The following is a 23,591-nucleotide window of genomic DNA, read 5'->3' as shown; positions in this document are numbered from 1 at the left end:
CTGGAAAACCGCCACACAGACAGGGTTTGCAAGACACCGGCGCAAAGCGAAGGGCGGGGCGACCTCTGTCCGCCCCAGGGGCGCTCACCGCCGCGTACCACGTTGAGGAGGCCCAGCCGACTGCACGGCCCCGCCCCCAGAGGCCTCGACCCAGGATACCTCAGGACCTGAGGCCGCCTCCGCCGCTCCCCGCCGTGCGGCCGCTTGGAGCCCCCGCTGTGTCCCTCCGCAGAGCCACCAGCCGAGCGTGGGTCAGGGCGCCGAAATCCGCGTGCTCAGGCGACCCGGCCTCTGGCCCGCCCGCCCAACACACCAGCCCCACCAACCACTGGCTCGCACCGCTCTTGCCGGCGCCCTCAGCACGGCGCGCGCAGCAAGCTGGGACTCGGGGTTCCGGGACGCGTGACCCGCGCTCTCCGGAAGTGGCGTCACAGCGTGCGCGTGGCGCGGAGTCGCTTCCGCAAACAGAGTCGCGGATAGCTGGACGGTGAGTGTGTGGTTGCAACGCTGGGTTTCGTACTCTTTGTGTGTAACCGCGCCCGCCCCGGTGGAAGAGGCCCTCAGACCGCTGGCAGTGCCGGGTCCGTGGGCGCTGACGTCCCTCCGCGCAGAGCCGGCCCGGGTTCGGGAGGCCCTAGAGCGGCTTCAGGCCCGCCGGGCTGCCGGAGCCGGAGCGGCCGGCCTCCTGGCCTGCGTAGTGGACTGGAACCTGAGCCGGGCGGCGCTGGGGCAGCTCAGTGCGCCCTCGGGCTCGAGGAGACCCGGCCCGCCGGCGGGTTGGGCGTGGAGCCCACCTGCTTGAGCTCGAGTCCCCGGGCCGGCGGTTCCCGTGAAACCTCTGGTGTGACTGCCGCGCAGGTCACCGAGATGCAGGTGTGGTCGTTCATGCGCATCTGTGTATCTCTCGACTCTGTACCTGAGTTCTTCCTCGAGGGTTCCGAAGGACAGCCCTCTTGGGTCTGGACCGTACTCTTTGTTCACCTTAGACGCTCGGCCTCAGTCTTATCCATCTCCGGGTTCGTTTGGAAATCCGTGTCGTTTATTCTGACCGAATTGTCTTTAGACCATCTCATCTGTGGAAATGTCACAGATAAATATAAATAAAATTAACTTTTATTCCCAATTATGAATTTAGATATTACATTTACAGCTAAAATTATTTATAGTTAAAGATAAGTTACATTGGTTTATTTGAAACTAAAACCAGTTTCTATTTCCTTATTAAGAAATAAATGGTAGGGAGGAGAGGATAGGGACTTGATAATTTGGTGGATAGTTTTACTAGATAATCATTTTAAGCAGTATTCATAAAATTACATTTCTGGGTAATTTTTTTCTCTCTGATTCATTTCTTCCTGTTTTGGCAGGTCTTGGTATTTTGTTACCTCAAACTTTGGGTAGTGAAAGTTAATATCCCTTGTAACCCTTCCCGGTTTAGAGTGACTTGTTTTTACCCATTACATTAAGCGACTTTATTTCTTATTCTGTTTCTTTACAGGGAACACTCCCCCCCCTTCATAATTTTCAGGTTCTGAATTTGCTGAATCTCACTGATTTTTGGACTTTTACCTTTTCTTTTCCATTTGGTTTGAATAATACAGCCTACCATTTTAATAGTATATCAGCTGTAAACTTCCTGAAGACTAATCCACATAGTGTCTTATTGAGCTTCTCTGTAGTAGGCGTTCACTCAACTTGTTGAATGACTTAATAAATTCCTGTCCAATAAATAGCTCACTTATTTTTCTCCCCCTCCCATTTCACACATAGGCTTAAGAACATTTGAAAGAGACTAATGATCATTAAGTTGCAGGCTGGGTCTTGAAACTTCTTGTCCACCCATTTTTACTTTCTTCACTTTCTACCTAATTCTGACACCCATTACGAAGTAAGGATTTTAGAAGTCAACTGTAGGTTCCCAGACTTCTTCTATTCTTGGTTTTCAGTGTCCCTAGGCCAAAAGATACACCTAGCAGTTTCCCTTACCAAATAGTTTAGTCCAAACAATTTAATAAGCGTGTCCTAACAACTTTGTATTTAAAAATAATGCACGAATTGAAAAAAAATTGTGTTTAATTCTTAGCTAACCACGAATGCATACTAGTGGAATATGTACATCTGTTGAGTACTGGATATTTTCTCAAGCCTTGAGATCGGATTTGACATCAACTTCGTTTCCTGTTTTACACTGATTTTCTGTGGTACCACCAGTCTCAGCTTCACAAGGTTCTGGTGTCATTTAAAGAAATGTAGTGCAATCTACTCAGTTAAAACTATGCTTTATGTGAAGCTGTATATGTGATATTTTCCAGATGTCAGATGTCACTACCTTTGCCTTAAATTTTGAAATATTCTCTTGTGCCCGTATCAGTTTGTTACAGTGTCCAGCGCACATTTGGGGAACCAAGGCTGTAGGGTAAGGATCAAGATAGAAATGGAACCGACCTCATTTACCACGACTTCATCAGTTTTAATGCCAATGGTGACTTTTATGGACAAGATTGTAGAAGTGTTCCGGGATTATAATTAGTACTTCCACATTAGCATTTTCAGAAATTCATATGCAATATATATCAATATTGTTTTCAATATTCTTTAATGAGGTTTTTTAAACTCTTAGTTGATCGCTGAAATTAAATGACTAGTTTCTGGTTTAAATTGTTTTTAAAGTCTTAACATTACGTTTACAAGTAATATGAAAATTTTGCCATTCCAGTGTTAGTTCATGAAGTTTTACCATCTATTTAAGTAATCAAAAATGGAAAATTCTGCAAAAGCAGAGGAATGTGAAAAGATCTCCCATGAAGAGGCAAAAACATCAATAGATTCAGAAACAGAGTCTTCATTCATTGTTAACGAAAACACAACCTCTCCTGGGACTGGGCTTTCTGGAAAGGCTCCTACTTGTGGGCAAGTAGACACTCCAAAAAAGAGAAAAATGGAGTTTGAAGATGATCTTGTAAAGGAAAGTTCTAGTTGTGGGGAAGACACTCCATCCAAGAAAAGAAAACTTGATGCTGAAATTGCCTCAGAGGAAAAAGGTTCTGGTGATGATGAAGGCATTTCAAGGAAAAGAAGAATGGAAACTGATGGTTTTCCAGAAGATGAACCTACTGGAGATGGTACTCAGAAAAGGAGAAAAATAGAACTTGAAGATGTTCCTGAAAAGCAAAAGGTATTTTTAGTGTATTTTCTTTTATTCATAATGGAATATGTCAGATTGAAATCTGGAGCAGTTGTGAAATAATACCTTTTTTTTTACATAATTTTAATAACTTAAGAATGTTCTTTTTTTTAATTTAATTTTTATTTTATATTGGAGTATAGTTGATTTACAACGTTGTGTTAGTTTCAGGTATACAGCAGAATGGTTCAGTTATACATATACATATATCCATTCTTTTTCAGATTCTTTTCCCATATAGGTTATTACAGAATATTGAGTAGAGTTCCCTGTGCTGTACAGTAGGTCCTTGTTGATTGTCTGTTTTATATATAGTAGTGTGTATATGTTAATCCCAAAATCCTAATTTAGTCCTCCCTCCCACCTTACCCCTTCAGTAACCATAAATTTGTTTTCCAAGTCTGTGAGTCTATTTCTGTGTTGTAAATAAGTTTATTTGTATCATTTTTTAGATTCCACATATAAGTGATATCATGATATTTGTTTCTCTGACTGACTGACTTCACTTAGTATGATAATCTCTGGGTCCATCTATGTTGCTGCAAGTGGCGTTATTTCATTTTTTTTATGGCTGAGTAATTTTCCACTGTATATATGTACCACATCTTCTTTATCCATTCCTCTGTCATGGACATTTAGGTTGCTTCCATGTCTTGGCTACTGTAAATAGTGCTGCAGTGAACATTAGGGTGCATGTATCTTTTCGAATTCTGGTTTTCTTTGGATATATGCCCAGCAGTGGGATTGCTGGATCATATGGTAGTTCTATCTTTAGTTTTTTAAGGAACCTCCATAGTGGTTGTACAGTTTGTACCAGTTTACATTCCCACCAACAGTGTACGAGGATTCCCTTTTCTCCACACCTTCTCCAGCATTTATTGTTTGTAGACTTCTTGATGATGGCCATTCCGACCTGTGTAAGGTGATACCTCATTGTAGTTTTGATTTGCATTTCTCTAATAATTAGTGATGTTGAGCATCTTTTCATGTGCTTTCTGACCATCTGTAGGAATGTTCTATTTTTAATAGACATCGTCTTAAGATAGAGTAGGGTTTTAACTCTTGTAATGTAGTTATTTTCTATGTAGGTACAACTTCTGCTAATGAGATAATTTTTATCTTATTTCGGAAATCTTATTTGACTAGAAACTTGAAAGGTAGTTTTTATAGTTTGCTTTTTCTTAGTACTTTCAAAAACACAACAGTGTAAGGTCCAGATGATTTAATTAGGTGTTCCTAATTAATTTTTAAATTTTGTTTCCCTTTTAACTAGGTGTTCATTTTGTTCCCTTTTTAATTAGGTGTTCATCTCTTTTTTTTCTTTTAATTAAGTGTTCATCCTCTTTTTTTTCCTTTGTAATTAGGTGTTCATCTCTTTTGTGTCTGAAGTATTTGAGATTATCACTTACAATGATAAATATCAAGATGATCCCCAGCTTTACATTCTTTTCTTAATGTAATTCCTTAAACGATGGTGTTTCCACTTCTTATTAGGGTAGTTACATACAATTTTAGCTAAGCCTGGTATTTAGCAAGAATATTATAAAACAAGGGATAGCAAGTCATTTTCATCTGGGAATACTATATTGTGGCGGGATCTGAGTTGGAATCTGGATTACTCAATGAATGAGTAAAATTCTTCCATCACTCCTCAGGAAGAAAGTAGCAGATAAGCCACATGTTTGTCATTGGTGGAATGCAAATCTTTGTAACAGAGAGGAGCTTGTATCATAAATGTAGTTTTTAAACTTTTACTAGCAGTGGAACCCTTTTTTCAAGTGAAAATCATAAGCCTTTTACCTATTTTACATGTGAGATGAAACACTTTGGTTGAGCAGGGGAGTGAGGGGATCTGAAGCCCTTTACCTTCCTGGCATTTTTGCAGAATGCTTAGGGTCTTAGATAGAGAGCACAAATTGAAACTTGAATTAGGTTAATAGCAAATAATAGAAATCACTGACACTGAACATAGCCTGTTGAGTTCCCATCTCTTTGTGTATATTATCTCACTTAATGCCCACAACAATTTTATAGTAATATAATAAATGTATTATTTCTATTTTATATTCTTGTAGGAACTTCATCCACTGACTGACATTTACTGAATTGAATAAATCAGAACTCTGGGAGAGTACTGGTTTTATTAATACATTAACACCAAAATTCTATAGATGAAAATCAAGATGAAAATTTTTTAAATCAGGAGATGTTTTTAAAAATAGGAAACAGGGGAAAATCTTCCATGTGATTATAATTAGGATTTCTGTGGTTATGCCATTGCTTAATGAAGTTTACCAATTTCAGTAGTATTTTATCCGTATATAGGTCAGATGCTCTTTTAGACTAATTTTTTTCATGTTCAGCTTCTTAATTTTATTCATTTCTTTTATTTTCAGAACTTGGAAGAAGGACACAGCTCAGCAGTGGCCGCTCACTACAACGAACTCCAGGAAATTGGTTTGGAGAAGCGTAGCCAAAGTAGAATTTTTTACCTAAGAAACTTTAATAATTGGATGAAAAGTGTCCTCATTGGTATGTTTGTTTTTTGATTTATAGTTTTGAATTTTTAATTTCAGCTTATGTCTCATTTTTTACTCCCCAAATGGTTAATCATACACAAAGCTACTAGGTCTTTAGTTACTATTCATTTAATCATCAAAGCTTGGCTTTATAAGACTGGAGCCAGAACTAAAACTAAGCCTTTTAGGTAAATTTTTTTCGTATTTACTTATGATTGACTACATAAGATAGCAATGAGTATTTAATTAATATTAAGTTGATGAGTTAATCAGGCTTTCAGAAGGCAGCGTGCTTTTACATTTAGAATCAAGCTAACCTAGTGCTATTAAATAATCTATTTTACTCTAATAGTTTTGGAGCAATGATATATTGTTGAATTAAACATTTGGGTTCCATTAGGTCAAGAAAATGGGCAGTGCCATGATTTTTTATCTCTAGGCCTTTAATGAGTTGGTAAAGGTGATCATGTGTATTGATTGTCCATTGAACTTGTTTTTTCTTCTGGGGAGAAATAAAGTTTACTTTGAGGATTGATGAAGACATTCAGCTTTTTAGACAGCATTTTATCTCTGGAAACTCACCTTTGATATTAAAATGGAAGTCAGTAGAGGAAATATGATTCAGAATATATTTATTGCTTTGTGTATCAAGTACATTAAATAGTCACTTACCTGAGATTAGAGAATTTTTAAAAGCCAGTAGATTTTGGAGTTTTTCACAAAAAGGTTTTTTTAAATTTTGGTTTCTGTTTTTGTTTTCTTAAAAGCCAACCTCAGAAAAAGTGAGAATGCTTTCATATTTACACTGAAAAGAATAAAGTGCTAATTATGGCTACTTTCTACTAGTTTTAACGATAATTTAGTAATTTTAAAAGATAAATTATCCATTTTGAGAAGTGTCAGGAGTGGGAACTAGACTCATTATTTCGAACACATTTTAATATTTTTCTTTGTTATAAAAATATGACTTATTTGACTCTGCTACTTGTCAGCCAGGGTAAATGAATAAACGAACTTCTTTTTATTTATTTATTTATTTATTTAGGTTACTTATTATGGCATTTTTACTCTATACTCGTAATCTTTGGTTGCTGTTCCTAATTTCTTTTCAGTTTTTCTCTTCCTTTCCTCATCATTCTCAGTAATGCAGATAAGTTATCATTGAGTATTTTTCCTAATGTGTTGTTTATTCATGTATTTATTCATTGAATAAATATTTTTAAGTTCAGCACTACTTTTCACATTGTTAGTTGTATTATTTTTATAAACAGGGAAACAGGTAGTTTTTAAAAACACATATGTCAGACTTAGCAAAAATTTATCTCTCAGCATATTTATGGTATTATTTCTTCTTCAGCTGTTCCAGCAACTTTCTCAATGGGTGCTTTGCTATCTGCACCTGTCTTTCTGGTCCTGCTGTAATCAGTGTGGTCTGTGCCAAATTCCCTTGCTGCCTTTTTTCTTTTTCTTCTCAACACCCATTCTTTGTCATTCATTTTCGCTTCCTTGTTGCTGCTTATAGCTAGTGATAGTTGAGTACGATGCTTGAATGTGATAAAGATATCTTTGAATAATGTTTCATGAAGATTTCCCCTCTCATTAATCTTATGTGGAAATAAAGAGATTTCATAATTCTTATTTTCAATCTTTCCGTATTATATTTTATGCTGGTTTTTTTTTTTAAGATTCGTAGCAGAAAGTTGAATATGGAACACTTGTACTTCTGTGACAGTGAAAGGCAGAAGTATTTATACAGGATATTCTAGCAGTACACATAAGAAATAGAAAACATTAAATTCAGAATGATAAAGACAGGAAGAGTAGATCTAGGATTCAGTATTTTACCCAATTTTAGAATTGCTGAATATTTCATTATCTAAGAATATTAATATGCCTTTAACTTATGTTTGAACCATTTGGCTATTGATGTAAGGGACATGCTAATGTTATTCGTTGGATCTTAATGTGATTTGGTAGATTGGGATAAAAGACTCCATTTTTATTTCAGAGTTTTTAAGAATTCTGATGATAGGAAAATTAAGAGGTATGTATAGTTTTTTGACTAGTTTAGAGGTAAGCTTGACATCTTTTATCAAAACCAAGGTCTCTTGTGATCCCATAATTATTACGTGTATAATAAGCTAAACACTTAGCTTTGGAAAGAGAACTACAAAAAATTATGAATAATTTTTTTCTTATCATGAGCAAGTGTTGGGTATTCTTGTATTAATTACAATTTAAAATGTTTGCTATTGACCCACCAAGGTCATATGGCTTTTTTGTACAATTAAACTTCTTTTTAATAAAATGAGAGAGAAAAAATAAAATGTTTGCTATTTAATGTTGAATCAAATTCTGAAAATAACCTTCAAAAACCTGTCTTAGCTTCTAAAATACCAGACACATACTCTTTCATCTTTAATGCTGAAGGATCAAGTTAATTAACTCTTAGTCAAATTTTGAAATATTTTCTAGAAGTTATGAATTAATTACATAAATGAATGTGTTTATATTACACTAAGTCCCCTACACAAGAACGAGTTTTGTTCTGAGAGCACGTACATAAGTCCAATTTGTTTGTAAGGCCGACAAAGTTAGCCTGGGTACCCAACTAACACAATTGCTTTATAGTACTATACTGCAATAGGTTATCATAACTTCTCATACATATAATACATAAAAAACAAACATAAAATATTTTTAAACTTATAGTACAGTTCCTTGAAAAGTACAGTAGTACAACAACCTGCGCTTCTTAGCAGTACCAGCTACATCACCACTGCTTTTACAATAGCTTCTGGACCTTCAGGGCTTGAAATAATACTGTACTACTGTACTCTGTACAGTACTGTACCGTAAAATACATAAAAGCACAATCACTTGTAGAACATGCATGTGACAGTGTACACCAGGCACATGAACTAACTTACGTGATTGGACATAACGAACACACGTTCACATCTTTGAAAGTTCTCTAGTTTGTATGTAGGGGACTTACTGTACGTGTCAGGCAGAAGTTAGTAGGTTATTAGGGGTACCAGTTTATGCTTTAGTAAAAATGGAGAAGAGATCATTTATTATGACTTAATTTTCTCTTTTAGGAGAATTTTTAGAAAAGGTGCGACTGAAAAAAAAACGTGATATCACTGTTTTGGACCTGGGATGTGGTAAAGGTGGAGATTTGCTCAAGTGGAAAAAGGGAAGAATTGACAAGCTAGTTTGTACTGGTAAGACAGATAATGGCATGGGAAAGAATAATTTGTGGTCTGTCAGGTAAATGTAAATAAGAAAGATCTCATTATGGACCTAATAACAAAATACCTTACCACAAGATGTCTGGGGGCTAGACATGAGATGGGTGTTTTCTAAAATGAGTAATGAGACTTTACTGATGGTGTTAAAAACAAGGATGATTGGAGTCATGTCAGACTCCATGTTTGAAGCACAAACTTTGAAAGGCTTTCACTGGTCAAAGATAGGATAGTTTCTTCATTAAAAAAGAGAGTGATTACAAGGGACTTCCCTGGTGGCACAGTGGTTAAGAATCCGTCTGCCAGTGCAGGGGACACAGGTTCGAGCCCTGGTCTGGTAAGATCCCACATGCTGCGGACCAACTAAAACTAAGCCCGTGCGCCACAGCTACTGAACCCCATGTGCCTAGAGCCCGTGCTCCGCAACAAGAGAAGCCACCTCAATGACAATCCTGTGCACTGCAACAAAGAGTAGCCCCCACTCGCCGCAACTAGAGAAAGCCTGCGCACAGCAACAAAGATCCAACGCAGCCAAGATAAATTAATTAATTAATTAATTAATTATTTTAAAAAGACAGTGAGGGGCTTCCCTGGTGGCGCAGTGGTTGAGAGTCCGCCTGCCGATGCAGGGGACACAGGCTCATGCCCCGGTCTGGGAAGATCCCACATGCTGTGGAGCGACTAGGCCCGTAAGCCATGGCCGCTGAGCCTGCGCGTCCGGAGCCTGTGCTCCACAACGGGAGAGGCCACAACAGTGAGAGGCCCATGTACGGCAAAAAAAAAAAAAAGACAGTGATTACAGTGGATTGAAACATGAAATAAAGGGAAAATTTCTCATTGTTCACACTTGGAGGGAGCAAGGAAACTTAACTCATTATTCTGAAATTCATAAACTAAGGGAGGAGGTGGCGAGTATTTATCTTCTCTAACCCTGTATAAACCATATTTCAACGTAACCAAATGGTTGAAAAGAGAAATTCCTCTTTATTGAAAAATCATGATGAATAAATTTTTCCACGCTTGGTAAAATAATAGATATAAGCTATTAGGTGAAAAGTTGATAGGAACTTAACTGGATGAATCAAGTGCCTGAATCTGCTGGTCAGTCTTAACCCTGAAGAGGGACAAGATGATGTCATGTTCCTTGCTGTGGGAAGTGCCCAGCACCACCTGTGGAGTAGTATTGCCTAAATCGGCACTTGTCAAAGTTTTTGGTTTTATGACCACAGTACATTCTTAAAAATGATTGAGGACCCCAGAAAGCTTTTGCATATGTGGTTATATCTGTTGATTATAGAAATTAAAACCGAGAATTTAAAAAATATTTATTACAGATAAAATGTAGTGAGAAGACTGGCATTTTAAAAGTACTTTTGCAAATTCCTTTAGAGTCTGGAATAATAGAAGACAACTGGATTCTCACACCTGTTTCTGCATCATGTTTTGATGTGTTATTTTATTTAATGAGTAGTTGTGAAATGGAGTATTTTAATAGCCTTTTCAGATAATTGAGGATATTCATCTTTGATACTACATCAAAATTCGGCAAGTGGTAGTTCCTTTAAAGGTTAGTTACGGCATGGAATCTGAAACCATATTGGTGAACTTTTTGTGTTCTGTTATATGTAAATCCATTGGTCTGTCTTGCACTTCGCCCTGCAAGATTTTGTAATATTTGGAAAATAATGTTCACTAAAGTTATGCAAATCTTCTAAATGTTGACATCAGGAAATCACATTTGTTTAATATCACCATCGGTCAGAAAAGTCTTAAGTATTGGGAAGATGCCCAGCCGGTGGTGGTAGATACAAGTTTGTCAGAGTTGGAACTTTCACTTGAAAGCTCAAATTTATCATTGGTAACAAATACAGTCCATAGTTTTCATGAAATGGCAGGCTCATTTTTTTTTTTTTTTAACATCTTTGACAGGCTCATTTTTTTCACTATGAAGACAAAGGTCTGCCAGATTACAAAGTCTGAATAACCAGTTTGTCTGTCAGTGGTTCTTTAAGTGAAACAATTTTGTGTGAAAAAAGTGGGCAGTACAGCTTACAGCGCAGTCACACCAGTCCTGTTCAGGCAGACTTTGTTATGTAGCAGAAATGTTTTGAAGATTTCATAAAATTAATTTTTACTGCTTATCAAGGACATTCTTAAATGAAATTGGATTTTTCCCCCTTTTTTCTTTCTGTGCTGGCTTATAGCAGTGAAGAATATATCAAGTATTACCAGTACCATTGGTGCCCCTACCTTGTATTCATGACAAAGTACCCACCGTTGCTTTTGTACCTGCAGTGCAAATCTCAACACTGGGAAAAGGCAAATAACATTTTATTAAGAAACTATAAAAGAGCTGGGCATATAGTGTTAGGTTTTATAATCCAAATTGGAATTTAAACTTTCTGCTTTTAACTTTGAATAAGCATTTAAAAATCATGGTAGAACTTTTCTGTTGTCAGTACCTATTGAGAAAGTGGTTAATTCCTTTTGAAAAATAAGAGGGCATTTCCATTGGAACAAAAGACTTTCTTCTCTTTTGTTTCGAAGGAAATAGAACCTTTTTGCTTTTCTAAGGCTAGATTCCCTGCCAAAGTTTAAAAGTTGAGATGAAGGTCTAGATTTGTGCCATTTTTGCATTTCCGTTTTAACTCTGTGGGCCTTTGTTGACATTACTAATACCCATCCCCCTTCCAGATATTGCTGATGTTTCTGTCAAACAGTGTCAGCAACGGTACGAGGACATGAAAAATCGTTGTCGTGATAGTGAATATATTTTCAGTGCAGAATTTATAACTGCTGATTGTTCAAAGGTATGTATTTTTTTGTCTGTTTTTATATTTTTAGTATGAGTAAATGGTTTGCTTTAAAAATCAGCTCATTTTTTAAAAATTTGCTTTGAAACATTAAAAATCTTTAGGACATGGATTTTCAGTTTCAACTAGAAATTCCATTAATGATAAATTTCCTTAAATGACCCAGTGAATGCTTCTGGGAATTTTTAGCTTTTAATACTTTTACTTTGGAAATCATTTGTTGCTTCTCTGTTTGGACACGATTTATTTTCTAGTATTTTGAAATAGATCTGCACTTCATTTTGTTTACCTTGTAATTTGTTTGTGTGGTTTCCCAACATATCACAGTCTGGTGACACCTGTTTCCAAATCTCTTTAACGGCTGAAGTTCAAGACTATAGAGGCGCTCGAAATGCTTGGAAGTCCCCCCCTTGAACATTTCTTTTCTGACTCCTTAGCTCATTGAACTATTATAGATACCTGTAACCCTACACATTTTGTTTGCAGTTGTGAAAGGGGAAGGAAAAGTGCTAGAAAGTTGGAACCTTTAAAAACACTTCTGCATTTTAAAAAGATGTCCCAGGGAGTTCCCTGGTGGTCCAGTGGTTAGGACTCAGTACTTTCACTGCCGTAGCCTGGGTTCAGTCCCTGGTCGGGGAACTAAAGATCCCGCAAGCTGCATGGCGCAGCCTAAAAAGTAAAAAATGTCCCAAAGACCAGTTTTGTGTTTTTTTTAAACCCAAGTTACTGTTCAACATCATTTTACTTTAGTTTTCAAGTAAAGCCAGTTAAAGGTTCAACTCCTTTAAATGTCATGTTTGATATATTTTTTAGCATTATTTCAGAATCTCTAGTTTTTAAAATTACTATGAAAATGGGAAGCAAATTCTATTGAATCAGAAAGAAAGAACATTTTTATTATGATCTTTATGATATGTAATGAGAAAGGGTAGGTTGGTGGGAGGTCATGTCTACTTTTAAGGATCCTAATTCTAGAAATTAATTCACTAAATTTTTATGTTGCAGCCAACTTCAAAGTCTTGACCCATTTTAATTTGTTTCAGGAACTTTTGATTGATAAGTTTGGTGACCCAGAAATGTGCTTTGACATCTGCAGTTGTCAGTTTGTCTGCCATTACTCATTCGAGTCCTATGAGCAGGCTGACGTCATGCTCAGAAATGCATGTGAAAGACTGAGCCCTGGAGGCTATTTTATTGGTACCACTCCCAATAGCTTTGAATTGATGTAAGTACTTTTATATGTTGTGGTTTATAAAATACTCAAAATTAAGCTTATTTTAGAGTAGCAAGTGTTTATTAGGAGTAAAGTTTATAGAACATGCCATGTTGATCTTATAAGGGCTGAGCACTTTGATAATGTATTTGAGTAGATACTCAAATTTTAAGTTAAAAAGTTAGATTTGCAGATGAACCTTTAAAACATCTTTCTGTGTAAGTTGGAGACTGATGTTACTTCCAGCCAAAAAGCCAGAGGTGGTATTGCTAGACAAACTCCAGATCAGATGTGAGGCATTGGGACTTAACCAGCTGTCATGATAGTGAAACCTACTTCCAGCATAATTTTATTAGTGAGATTGTTAATGATCTTTTAGTGTATCACTTCTTAAAAGTAGCTCAAATCCAATTAAAAGCTAATCTTTATGAAATTGCATCATGTGTGTGTCCCCCTCCCATATTTAATCTGATCAAAATAAATTTGACCTAATAACAAATTTAATCTTTTTGTTTTGGTTTGGGGATAACTTTTATAGAAGACGCCTTGAAGCTTCAGAAACAGAATCATTTGGAAATGAAATATATACTGTGAAATTTCAGAAGAAAGGAGCTTATCCTTTATTTGGCTGCAAATATGACTTCAACTTGGAAGGTGTTGTGGATGTCCCTGAATTCTTGGTCTATTTTCCATTGCTAAATGAGTAAGAATGTCATTAATCTGTTAACTATTCTCTTTTTGCATAAGAGAGAAAGAAAAAGAAAAAAAAATCAGTATTTATGTTTGTTTCTTATTTTAAGTGGGATCCTAAGAAGAAGTATAGCCTTATTTAAAAAAAAAGAGTAACTTCAAATCCAGGGTTGGTGGCATAGGTCTCTTGCAGCCTTACTCATTTAGTTTCTTTTATTCCTGGAATTATTTCATCCTGTAGGCAAGAAAGGGAGCCTGTTGCCTGTAAGTCGTGGAAGAAAATAACTGACACTATAAATAGCAAAAGACTTGTTTTTAAGTAACTGCTGGTACTTTGGTAACATAAAATGAGTCTTCCCAAAGTAGAGATCCTCCTTTTGACAGGGATAGGTATTAAAAGTTGTTTTATATTTCGCTATAGCTTATGAAATTGCCTCTGTCTCACGGGCAGTGGCAATAATAAAGTACTGATTCAGGAATGTATTCACTCATGCACCTGAATTCCTAGGAGTCCTGGCAAACCACAGGCACAGGGAAAGCTGGGGTTTCAGGTAAGGCCCCAAGGCCTTTTCTTGGTCTTGGGGGTCTCCCTGATAGGGAACGTGGAAGAGTCCAGTTAAATGCAGGCCATGTCACAGCTGACCAAACTGCATTTCCTTCTTTTTAAAACAAAGCCTTTATTAACTGAGGAAGAGGAAGAGCTTTATTTTTTTACTTATTTTTGGCTGGTGATTATTTGAATTGTGTCTCAGCTCAGGCAGCTTGTAAAATTATGGGTGTAGGATTTTCAGGAGTTCTACAATACATAAAAATTATATACAATAATATGAGAAAATGAAGTAGCATGTGACCAAACACGGAAAATACTATGCACGATTTATAAATATGAACTATAAAATTAAAAAATTTATATCACGTTTTCCTTATAATTAGCAAACGGGAAATGTTATGCTCTTCAACTTTATGAAAGAAAAATATTAAACATTTTTAGTATGTTGTTTTATATGTTTGGTATGTTAGCTTGGTGTTTGGTGTTGACAAAGTTGGTGATTTAAGTATACACCAAAAGATACAGAATAAAATGAAAGTTTTTTTAAAAAAATGCTAGGCATACACTAGCAATTTTTTCTGCTTATATTGCGTAATGATTATAAACATATAAAGTCATAAAGTATCACTTTAATATTTTAAATTTTTTAAATTACTTATTAAGACAGGTATTCATTCAGGGAGACAATCAGAAAATGCATAGGGATTTTGAGATACCCTTCTGCCATTTCGTTAATTAGCTTTTACATGGCAAACCTATTCAGATTGGTCAAATTGAGTCACAGTTCTTTGTAATTATGGTATTTCTTAGGGTTAAAGCTTGGTTTCATTTGTAAAGGCTCATTTTGGATATTTATGATAGAAAATGAACTGCCTGGAATAGAAGAGGCTTTTATATTTACTCATGTTGTCTTTCCGAGGAGGGCTAATGCTAATTACAGGGACTCCTGCCTTACGTATGCCTCTTACATGCAAAACCAAGTGGCCCGCAAATGTTTCCTTCACTCTGTCCCCTCATCTGTCACCTCACAAGTCCCCTTTCAGACTTTTTCCCTTTCTTCCTCTCCTCCTTTTGTGTTACCTGAAATCATCCTCAGGTTCCCTTTTTTTGTCTACAGCTACATAGTAATCAACTTCAGCAAATGCACTCGGAAAAAATAACACACGCAAAGCATAACAGGGAGACCTAATGTCATTGAGGACTTAAGGAAGCCACCTTGGAAAAAGTGATGTTTAAGTCAACATCTAAAGGCTGTCTAGTTGGCCAGTTGGAGACCGGAAGGGAGAGTGTTCCAGGCGTAAGGGATGATATGTGTGAAGGCCCCGAAGTGGGATGGACAGAGCTTGGCTAGTTCAAGGAGCTGAAGGAAAGCCATTGTGACTGGGCCTTAAGGAATCAGGGCCCAGCTGGCTCAAGATGAGGCAGCACTCCTGTATAAATGAGTGCCTTAGAGGCCATGTTAAAGGCTTTTGAATTGTGCCCTAAGTGTGCTGGAGAGCCAGTGAAGGGTGTGAAGGAGGGACGTGACCTGTGCACTGCTAAATGCATAATCTGGCTGCAGTTGGAAAATTGGTTGAGGGAGGGTAAGAATAGCAGCGAAACGAGTGAAGTGGTACAGCTGTGTGGTGATGGTGTTGGAGCAGGATGGTGGCGAGTGACGGGGTCAGAAGTGGGCCTGTTTGAAGTATGTTGTATAGGTAAACGGAGAGGACATGGTGGTGTGCTGAACACTGGGCATGGAGAGGGGGAGGCGTGGATCGTTAGATGGATTTACTGAAATAGCAAAGATTGGTAGAAGAACAGGCTAGTGGGATTCAGCCCTGGAGGTGGAGAGTTAGAGCACACCTGTGACAGTCCTGGTGGAGATTTCTAGGGAGCAGTGCAGTGGCAGAGGCCAGGACTGAGCTACCGTAGCTGCTGGCAAGCTGTATACGTCAGGGAGTGACAGTGAGCAAGGTTCTGGGCCACACTTTTCAGAACCATGACATTTGGAAGTTGGGAAAAGAAACCTGTAAAACAAACTGTGAAGAAGCAGTTCAAGATGTAGGATAAAAATTAATAGTGTGTCTTGCCAGGGAATCCAGTAGATGAAAGAGACTATTTTAAGAAGGAAGTTGGCTACTATTTTCAATGCCACTGTGAGGGATCGAGTCAAATGAAATGGAGTTGGTAGAAAAGTGTTCCTTACAGCCTGTGGTCCCCATCTCACAGCCTTTCATTTCATTTCCTGGCCTGTTATGTTACTGGAGTTCCCTGTGACCCAGTGAGATTTAACTGCACATTTCCTTCGGGTCAGTGGTGTGTTGCCCTTCATTCATTTTCCATGGTCCTCTTGTGAATTTGTAAAGGTTTTTAGTTAAGCCCAGAAGATGTTACTGTTGCGTGTGGAATTACAAATATTTTGGAAGCCTTTTCATTAAGTAATCTTTTTTGGACAGAATGGCGAAGAAGTACAATATGAAACTAGTCTACAAAAAAACATTTCTGGAATTCTATGAGGAAAAGATTAAGAACAATGAAAATAAAATGCTGTTAAAACGAATGCAGGCCCTGGAGGTAAGTATTTAGAAAAGGTGTAAAAATTCCAGGTGGTAATAAACTTGTTTGGCTGTCTCTGAGATTTCTTTCAAGGCCATGTGCACACTCAGTATTTATATGTTACACAGCTTATTGGTGCCAACTCTAGACTCTTCAGCACCTAGGACAGAGCTTTAACTTAAGAGTTCTCAACCTCAGGACTGTTGGCATTTGGGGCTGCTCTGTGCCCTGTAGGATGTTCAGCAGCACCCTGGCCTCTCCCCACTATGGAAGTCCAAAAAACTAAATACTTTTTAAACAGCAAACACATAGCTAAATTTCTAATGTCTGATCTTACTGTAGGATACTTACAAAGGGGAAAAAGAAGATAGCAAAGTAAACATTCCTGGATCAGTTTCTTAAAAATTCTTCAGGAAGATGTACATCTAAAGTGGTTCCTTGCTAGCTAGTTTGTTGTAACAGGGCAAAGAAAGGAATTAAAAGAGTATATAACCTTTACAGAGCAGATGGTTGCTACATGAGTGTGTAATTCATTGTTTTTATTTACATGCATTACAAAGCACTTTGTAGTATAAAGAGATGTTAAGATGAATTAAAAATAGTGCTCAAAGTAATTTGAATAAACATTTGTCCAGCATACCTTTAAAAACAGCGTTGTTTTGAGGCCCTTCTTCAGATTTTATGTAAATATGGAGACGACCTGTATTGGAGGCTGGATATTTTCCTTCTCTTCTGGAGCTCCCAAGGTTCTGTTGACTGAGCATTTCGTTTGTATTATTTCCAGTTGCTGTTCATACTTCCATGGCTGCTAAGTCACCGTAATGTTCAAATGAATGTTTAGGCCTTCTGATAACTTCCTTCAGCTTAGAGTCGTAACAGAAAAAGCCTTTGACCAGGAGTCAGGGAGGTAAAGGTGTTTGCAGCCAGTGGTCCTTGGTGGCAATTCAGGATGCTATTCAGTCCCTGTGTAGACTCTCTGTGATTGTAGATACTCTGATCATACTCAGTGTTGACCATGGCAGCTGCTTTGTTCAGAGAGGATTCCCTTCACTCCTTTTTTTTTCATATTTCAAAAGTATGTGTAGTTTGTATTCCTGAAGTAATACTTAAAGATTACTGTCTTAATTATTTTATTTCAGTGATTGTGTGTTTAATTCTGAATTGTAAATTTCAGTGTAATGTCTCAACTAGGAATTTCACTTGCTTCCCTAGCCATATCCTGCAAACGAGAATTCCAAACTTGCATCTGAGAAGGCGGATGACTATGAACATGCAGCAAAGTACATGAAGAACAGTCAAGTGAGGTTGCCATTGGTGAGTTTTTATTTTTTAACATGCTTTATAGAAAAATGGAAACTTAGGAAATTATTTCACTGGTTTATAATACTTGAGTACACTGAGTTACAAATCAGATACAGTAGTCTGTTTCCCCTAAGTTGTGATAACTTTTTATAACTGTAGAATATAGAATAAAATATACTTTAACGAACTGAAAATGGAGGAAATAAGGATGGGAGAAAAGTTATAGGCTTGGTTTGAGAGTTTTCTTGCTATACCATTGTATCTTTACCTGGACACTACTGACTCGTGGTGTTCCATAGGTAAAATTCAGGGGCTTATGAACTTAGATGGGGAAAAATTACATCTTCATTTTCTCTGACTTCTATGTGGAAGTTCACATTTTCCTTAATTATGAATGCTACATAATTATCACTTCTTCAAAATTATATTAGTTACTAAACTTGCCACTGTATATCTTGTTACTCAGTGCCTTTGCAAAGTAGCAAGTACATCACTAAATACAATTTATTTCCTTTGTATGATACATACTTTATTTTGTGATTTCCTTTGTAAAAACACAAAAATCTTATTCCCTCCTGCAGTGTTATTAGATGTTTCAAGATAGGCCTTTTTTTTTTTTTTCCCCATTTTCCAAGTTAAAAATATAAGCTAGATAATTTTTCCAGTTACACACGAATACCTTCTTTATGCAGATTCACCCTTTGGTTGAGAATCAGTGGTTTAGAGAATTGGCAGGAGCGCAAAAGTGGTGAGAAGATGGCATTAAAGGTTAATCTCATTGATTTATTTTATATTCAGATCACAATAATATTAACAGTAAATTATATGTGTATTTATAATGAAGTTAGGGTTTTGGAGACCTCTGCCCATTATTGAGAAGTATATATGTACTTGCATATTCAATCTGAAATTTTCTTTTTTTTTAAATTTTAGGGAACCTTAAGTAAATCAGAATGGGAAGCTACAAGTGAGTATATCATCAGTGTAGATTTACTGACATTTTCAAAAATTGCTTCAAAGTGATTGTTAAAATCTGAAAACTTTAGAATTTTTCTGACACATATTAATTTGTGTGAGGGGGTGATTGTGTTATACACAAAATTCCTGTAAATGTCTAATTCCCCATCTTGCACGGCTATTTAGTGCCAAGAGAAAAAACATGCAGGATGTTCCTTAACGTAAACGTTGACGAGCATTCTTAAACATTTTCATTGTCTACTTGTTACTATGAAGCCGTCTGTATTTGACGTCTTTACCTTACATTTCTGCTGGAAATTTTGGCTTATGGAACAGTTCCGTGTATTTTATTTGGTTCTGGCCTCTCTGGTGTTGACAGTGAGGTCATAATAAATACTAGAACATTTCGTGAAGCAGCACTGAGCAGGATGTTTTAGAGGGTGTGTGGTTGGGAACAGCCATGACATAGAGACATTCTGAAGTGAGGCACCTGTCTTTGGAGGAGAGGTCAGAGGCCTGGCCAGTCTGTGAAGTCCCAGAGCCTCCCTGCCAGGATGGTGGTACCCTTATATGGTTGCCCTGATGACTTAAAAGGTAATTCCCACTCTTTGGTTAAATATTTGTTGATTATGTTGAAGGAAAAATCAAGGGTAATCAGAGATAACCCATTTGATAAACATTTTGAATATTAACTTACATAAAGATCTATGAAAGGGCTTTGGAGGATAAAAAAATAAATGTCACCTCTCTGCCTTCCAGAAGTGTACTATCCAATAGAAGAAACAGACATAAATCAGTGACTTCTGGGCACACTGTTTTACATGCTGCAGTTCCTGTAATGGGGAAAACAGACGAAGGAGAGCTTAATAAAAACTAGTGAAATCTGGAAAATAATAATAGTTCATGTTACTGAGTGTTTAGCTTGGGCCCAGTCGCTGTTCAAAACTTTTCCTGTGTTATGCCTCATTTAATCCTCACAGCGTTGTCAGTAGACTACTATTAATTCTGTCTTCTTTTCACAGATAGGAAAGCAGGCAAATAGCTTGGCTGAGGTCAGAGAGCTAGCCCAGGTGCTCCACACTCACAGCCATGGCCTAATGGACACCCACGGAAAGGAAAATTCTTAGGACTTGCTGAATTGGAGAGAGAGGAAAAGGGAAGAAGGCATACTTTGAGCCAGTTTCAGAATATTGGTGACCTCGGTAGAAATGGTATTGGAAGATATTAGAGACGTAATCTCTGACAAACGTAGAAATAGGTGCAGAAACCGACACATTTCTTTGGTTTCCCTGGAGTGAAGATATGCCAACTACCTTAGATGTCCCACCAATCCCAAAGTGCCGTGTAACAGAATGACCTAGGTCAAAGGTCGTGATGGTGGTGCTGGCTGCAGATCAGCACTGTGTTTTTTTTTTTTTTTTTTTTTTTTTTTTTTTTTTTTTTTTTTCAGTACGTGGGCCTCTCACTGTTGTGGCCTCTCACATTGCGGGGCACAGGCTCCGGACACGCAGGCTCAGCGGCCATGGCTCACGGACCCAGCTGCTTTACGGCATGTGGGATCTTCCCGGACTGGGGCACGAACCCGTGTCCCCTGCATCGGCAGGCGGTCTCTCAACCACTGCGCCACCAGGGAAGCCCAGCACTGTATTTTTATACTAAACATGGACTTTAGCAGTAATATACAAGTGAAGAATTAGATGCCCCCAGACAGTTGAAGAAGAGGTGGGTTAGAGAGGAGAAAAGCAATAGGAAAGGAACAATAGCCAAAGGGCAGCCAGGATCAGTGCGTCAGGGTCCATCTGCCCTGTGATGAATTACATTTTTCTAACCTGGAGGGCTTTGTGGGCTGGTGCCACAGTCTAAGAAGCTATATTTTAGACTCCTACTGGTCTAATCATTTAGCTCGTATTACCAGAGCCTGCTGCTCCTCTAGAAGATGCTTTAAATGTGGAAGAAAAGAGAATTGTTGCTGATCTGCTTTTAGAAGTGGTTTAAGTTTCTTTTGTTTAAATCCCAGTTGAAATGCTGGCACAGAAGGTGTTTTATATAATTAGTAAGACTTCCAGAATTTTTGAGTTAGAAAGGAGAGAAAGTTATTCATTGCTGATCTGAAATTAAGCGCTGGTTTTATATGACCCTAGATCCAGGCAGGTCAGGACTGCCAGGTTATCTGCAGTGGGTATAGATGTGTTTGGGGTGGGTTTGGCAGGGTTTGCTGCAGAAAGAGCACTTGGAGTGCACGGCAAGCTCAGCAATACCAGCCTGTCCTGAGCCTCAGGACTTGCCAGTGAGTGCTTTAGGCTGCTCTGCTTCCTTCCCCTCAAGAAGAATTCACAGTATTGATGATCACCCTGCCTATTTTTTCCCCATCTGTCTGTTCTGCTGCCAGCCATATTTATTTCTCCTAAAAGACTCAGGAGCTAGAGAATGAGTAAAGAATAGCATGGCCAGAATGATGTTAGGGGAGACTGCCGTGGTGCTCCTGTGCAGGCTGGGTTGGAGAGGCCGAGGACTCGAGGATTCAGAGGCCCTTATGTGGTCTGCTGTCCTTCATCCGTCCCCTGTTCTACAGTTGACCCAAGGGGCGAGGCCTCCTCATCACGTGGCTTCTTATCTCGACTTGCTGGGTGAATGTTCTAGTGACCACCCTGAACATTTTTGTGATGTTTTGAGGATTTGTCTTCTCAGTTGTTTTCATAATCATAAAATCTATCAGTATCTTAAAAGAAGATATAATAAGTTTGAACTTCAGTGTGGTTCAGAATAGGGAATCATAGATGCATTTAGATGTCTTTGAGTGAACACATCAAAACCGGAAACCTATTTAAGGGAGAGTGCTCTTGGGGCTGGGACTGTCGATTATCATGTGGCTTTTGGCTCACTTTCCTTACCAGGCCCTACAACACAACCACTGGATAATTGGATGAATTTTAACATGCACGTTGTATGTGTTCCTTACCATTTTTATTAGGGTTTTTTTCCCCTCCTGAGTAGCAAACTTAGATTACCCCTGCACTCATAGTAGTGCAGTTATTCTAGGTAAAAAGAATTAAATCATAAGGTTTTCCAGTTTTCATTTTCTTTGCTTTTATACTTTTTTTTTCCCTCAAACGGTCAGTAGAGATTTTTAGAGCTGTTAAATTGGTTTTCTCCAGGGCTGTGATGTCACTATTACAGTAAGTGGATATTTGTGTTCAGGTAAGCAGATATGATCCCGTATCTGCCTAAGTATGACTCAAAATGATTGAAGAACTCCTAGAAATAATGGAATTTTTCCTTTTCAAAAGCTGCTTGAGAATTTTCACCAAATTATGAACAAGACCAAGATTGTTGCCCTGAGGATGTGAGAAACCAAGCTCTAACTTTTATTTGTTTTCTTTTCAGGTATTTACTTGGTTTTTGCATTTGAGAAGCAGCAGTGAGCACATCACATATGCAGTAGCACCAGAACAGCTGTGTTCTTTCTTGTACAGATTTGAATGGTCCATCTTCCATAGATCTGACATCCTTGTTTAATTTAATTATTCTCAACGTGCAGGATGCTGCTGGAAACTACAGTGTATAAATTCAACATTTGCTGTCTGTGACAGATGAACTTTGTGTGTGTATATAAGAGTGAGTCGGGACCTTTGTCTTTAAAAATCTATTTTTAAGTAATGTTCTAAGAATTCCATTTACCTCCACTCTCTTAGCTCATAAAAATTATAAAATGACTTGTTAAAGCCTATGAGTTCCTTCGCCAGTGCTCTGCTTTGTCCAGTGTTTATTTACAGTATTAAATTTATTGCAGTTGTAGAATTGGTGAGAGAGTGTACTGATTCGGAGGTGTGTGTGCTTATTTCCTTAGTTTTGTTAGTGTTTTTCAAGATTAAATTAATTGCGTTCTGTACAATTGAATGTAAGTGCTCAATATATATTGCTAAAATTATGTTTAAAACTAAATTTTAGATGGTCATAAAAGTTAATTACCTAGAATTATAACCAGTTATTAAATTTCACTATAAATAATAACTACTTCATTTGCTAATATGATGCAGTTTTAGAACTAGATAGAACATTTCAAATTCCGGCATAAAATTGTTTTGGACTTGGGGAGCTTTCTTTTAAGAGTTTCTTACAATAGCAGTTAATGTTTCTAATTATCAAGGATGTAATTCATATCTTTACTGAACCAAAATGCTGTAGGTGCTTTTCTTAACATTTGGTGAACCTCTCCCATGTGAACCTGTTTGCACATTTTCTTCAGCTTTATATATGGAACTGCAGTTGGGGTGGCGGGGTGGGGAGCGGGCGGCAGCGTGGTGGTAAAGGAAGCTGACTGAGAGACTTGGTAGGAATTCACCCTGATGACGGGTCTGGGTTACGGGTGCTGCATGCTGTAGATCCGTTACCCCCTTTGGCCCAGAAACAACCAGTACCTGCTCCTCTGTCACCACGTTGTACTTGGCACAGTGGGTCTGGCGTCTCGTCCCCATTCACAATTTGCATGTGCCATTTCAGAACCCTTAGAGTTGTCAGCCCTGGCTTCTTGTGTGACTTCGGAAACTGACACCAATGTGAATTGTTGTTCTTAA

The 23,591-nt window shown here is 37.9% G+C and overlaps 1 protein-coding gene across 2 annotated transcripts; it reads left to right on the top strand.

Annotated features, from left to right (window-relative positions):
• The first annotated feature begins 424 nt into the window (after positions 1–424).
• RNMT (RNA guanine-7 methyltransferase) lies at positions 425–22,734 on the top strand. Of its 2 annotated transcripts, XM_007460042.1 has the most exons (11): positions 425–487; positions 2,717–3,175; positions 5,581–5,716; positions 8,805–8,930; positions 11,649–11,764; positions 12,811–12,992; positions 13,519–13,683; positions 16,659–16,776; positions 17,971–18,072; positions 18,994–19,027; positions 22,402–22,734. In XM_007460042.1, the coding sequence occupies exons 2-11, from the start codon at positions 2,759–2,761 to the stop codon at positions 22,437–22,439; spliced, it is 1,434 nt and encodes a 477-aa protein (XP_007460104.1). In that variant the 5' UTR covers positions 425–487; positions 2,717–2,758; the 3' UTR covers positions 22,440–22,734. The 2 variants fall into 2 exon arrangements, with proteins under 2 accessions (XP_007460104.1, XP_007460103.1); XM_007460041.1 differs by lacking the exons at positions 425–487; positions 22,402–22,734 and having other exon boundaries at positions 2,715–3,175; positions 18,994–19,083.
• Positions 22,735–23,591: the final 857 nt, after the last annotated feature.

The sequence above is a fragment of the Lipotes vexillifer genome, unplaced genomic scaffold, assembly GCF_000442215.2.
Source record: "Lipotes vexillifer unplaced genomic scaffold, Lipotes_vexillifer_v1.1 scaffold987, whole genome shotgun sequence".
Lineage (NCBI taxonomy): Eukaryota > Metazoa > Chordata > Mammalia > Artiodactyla > Lipotidae > Lipotes > Lipotes vexillifer.
The sequence above is the reverse complement of the archived record's forward strand: the minus strand, read 5'-3'. Positions and strand labels throughout refer to the sequence as shown.

What these genes read in the sequence shown, in the direction of transcription:
- RNMT (XM_007460041.1), top strand. Translation starts at nt 2,759, where the DNA reads ATGGAAAATTCTGCAAAAGCAGAGGAATGTGAAAAGATCTCCCATGAA. An exon ending in ATGTTCCTGAAAAGCAAAAG is followed by an intron (nt 3,176 to 5,580) that starts GTATTTTTAGTG and finishes TTTTATTTTCAG; the next exon opens with AACTTGGAAGAAGGACACAG. An exon ending in GATGAAAAGTGTCCTCATTG is followed by an intron (nt 5,717 to 8,804) that starts GTATGTTTGTTT and finishes TTTCTCTTTTAG; the next exon opens with GAGAATTTTTAGAAAAGGTG.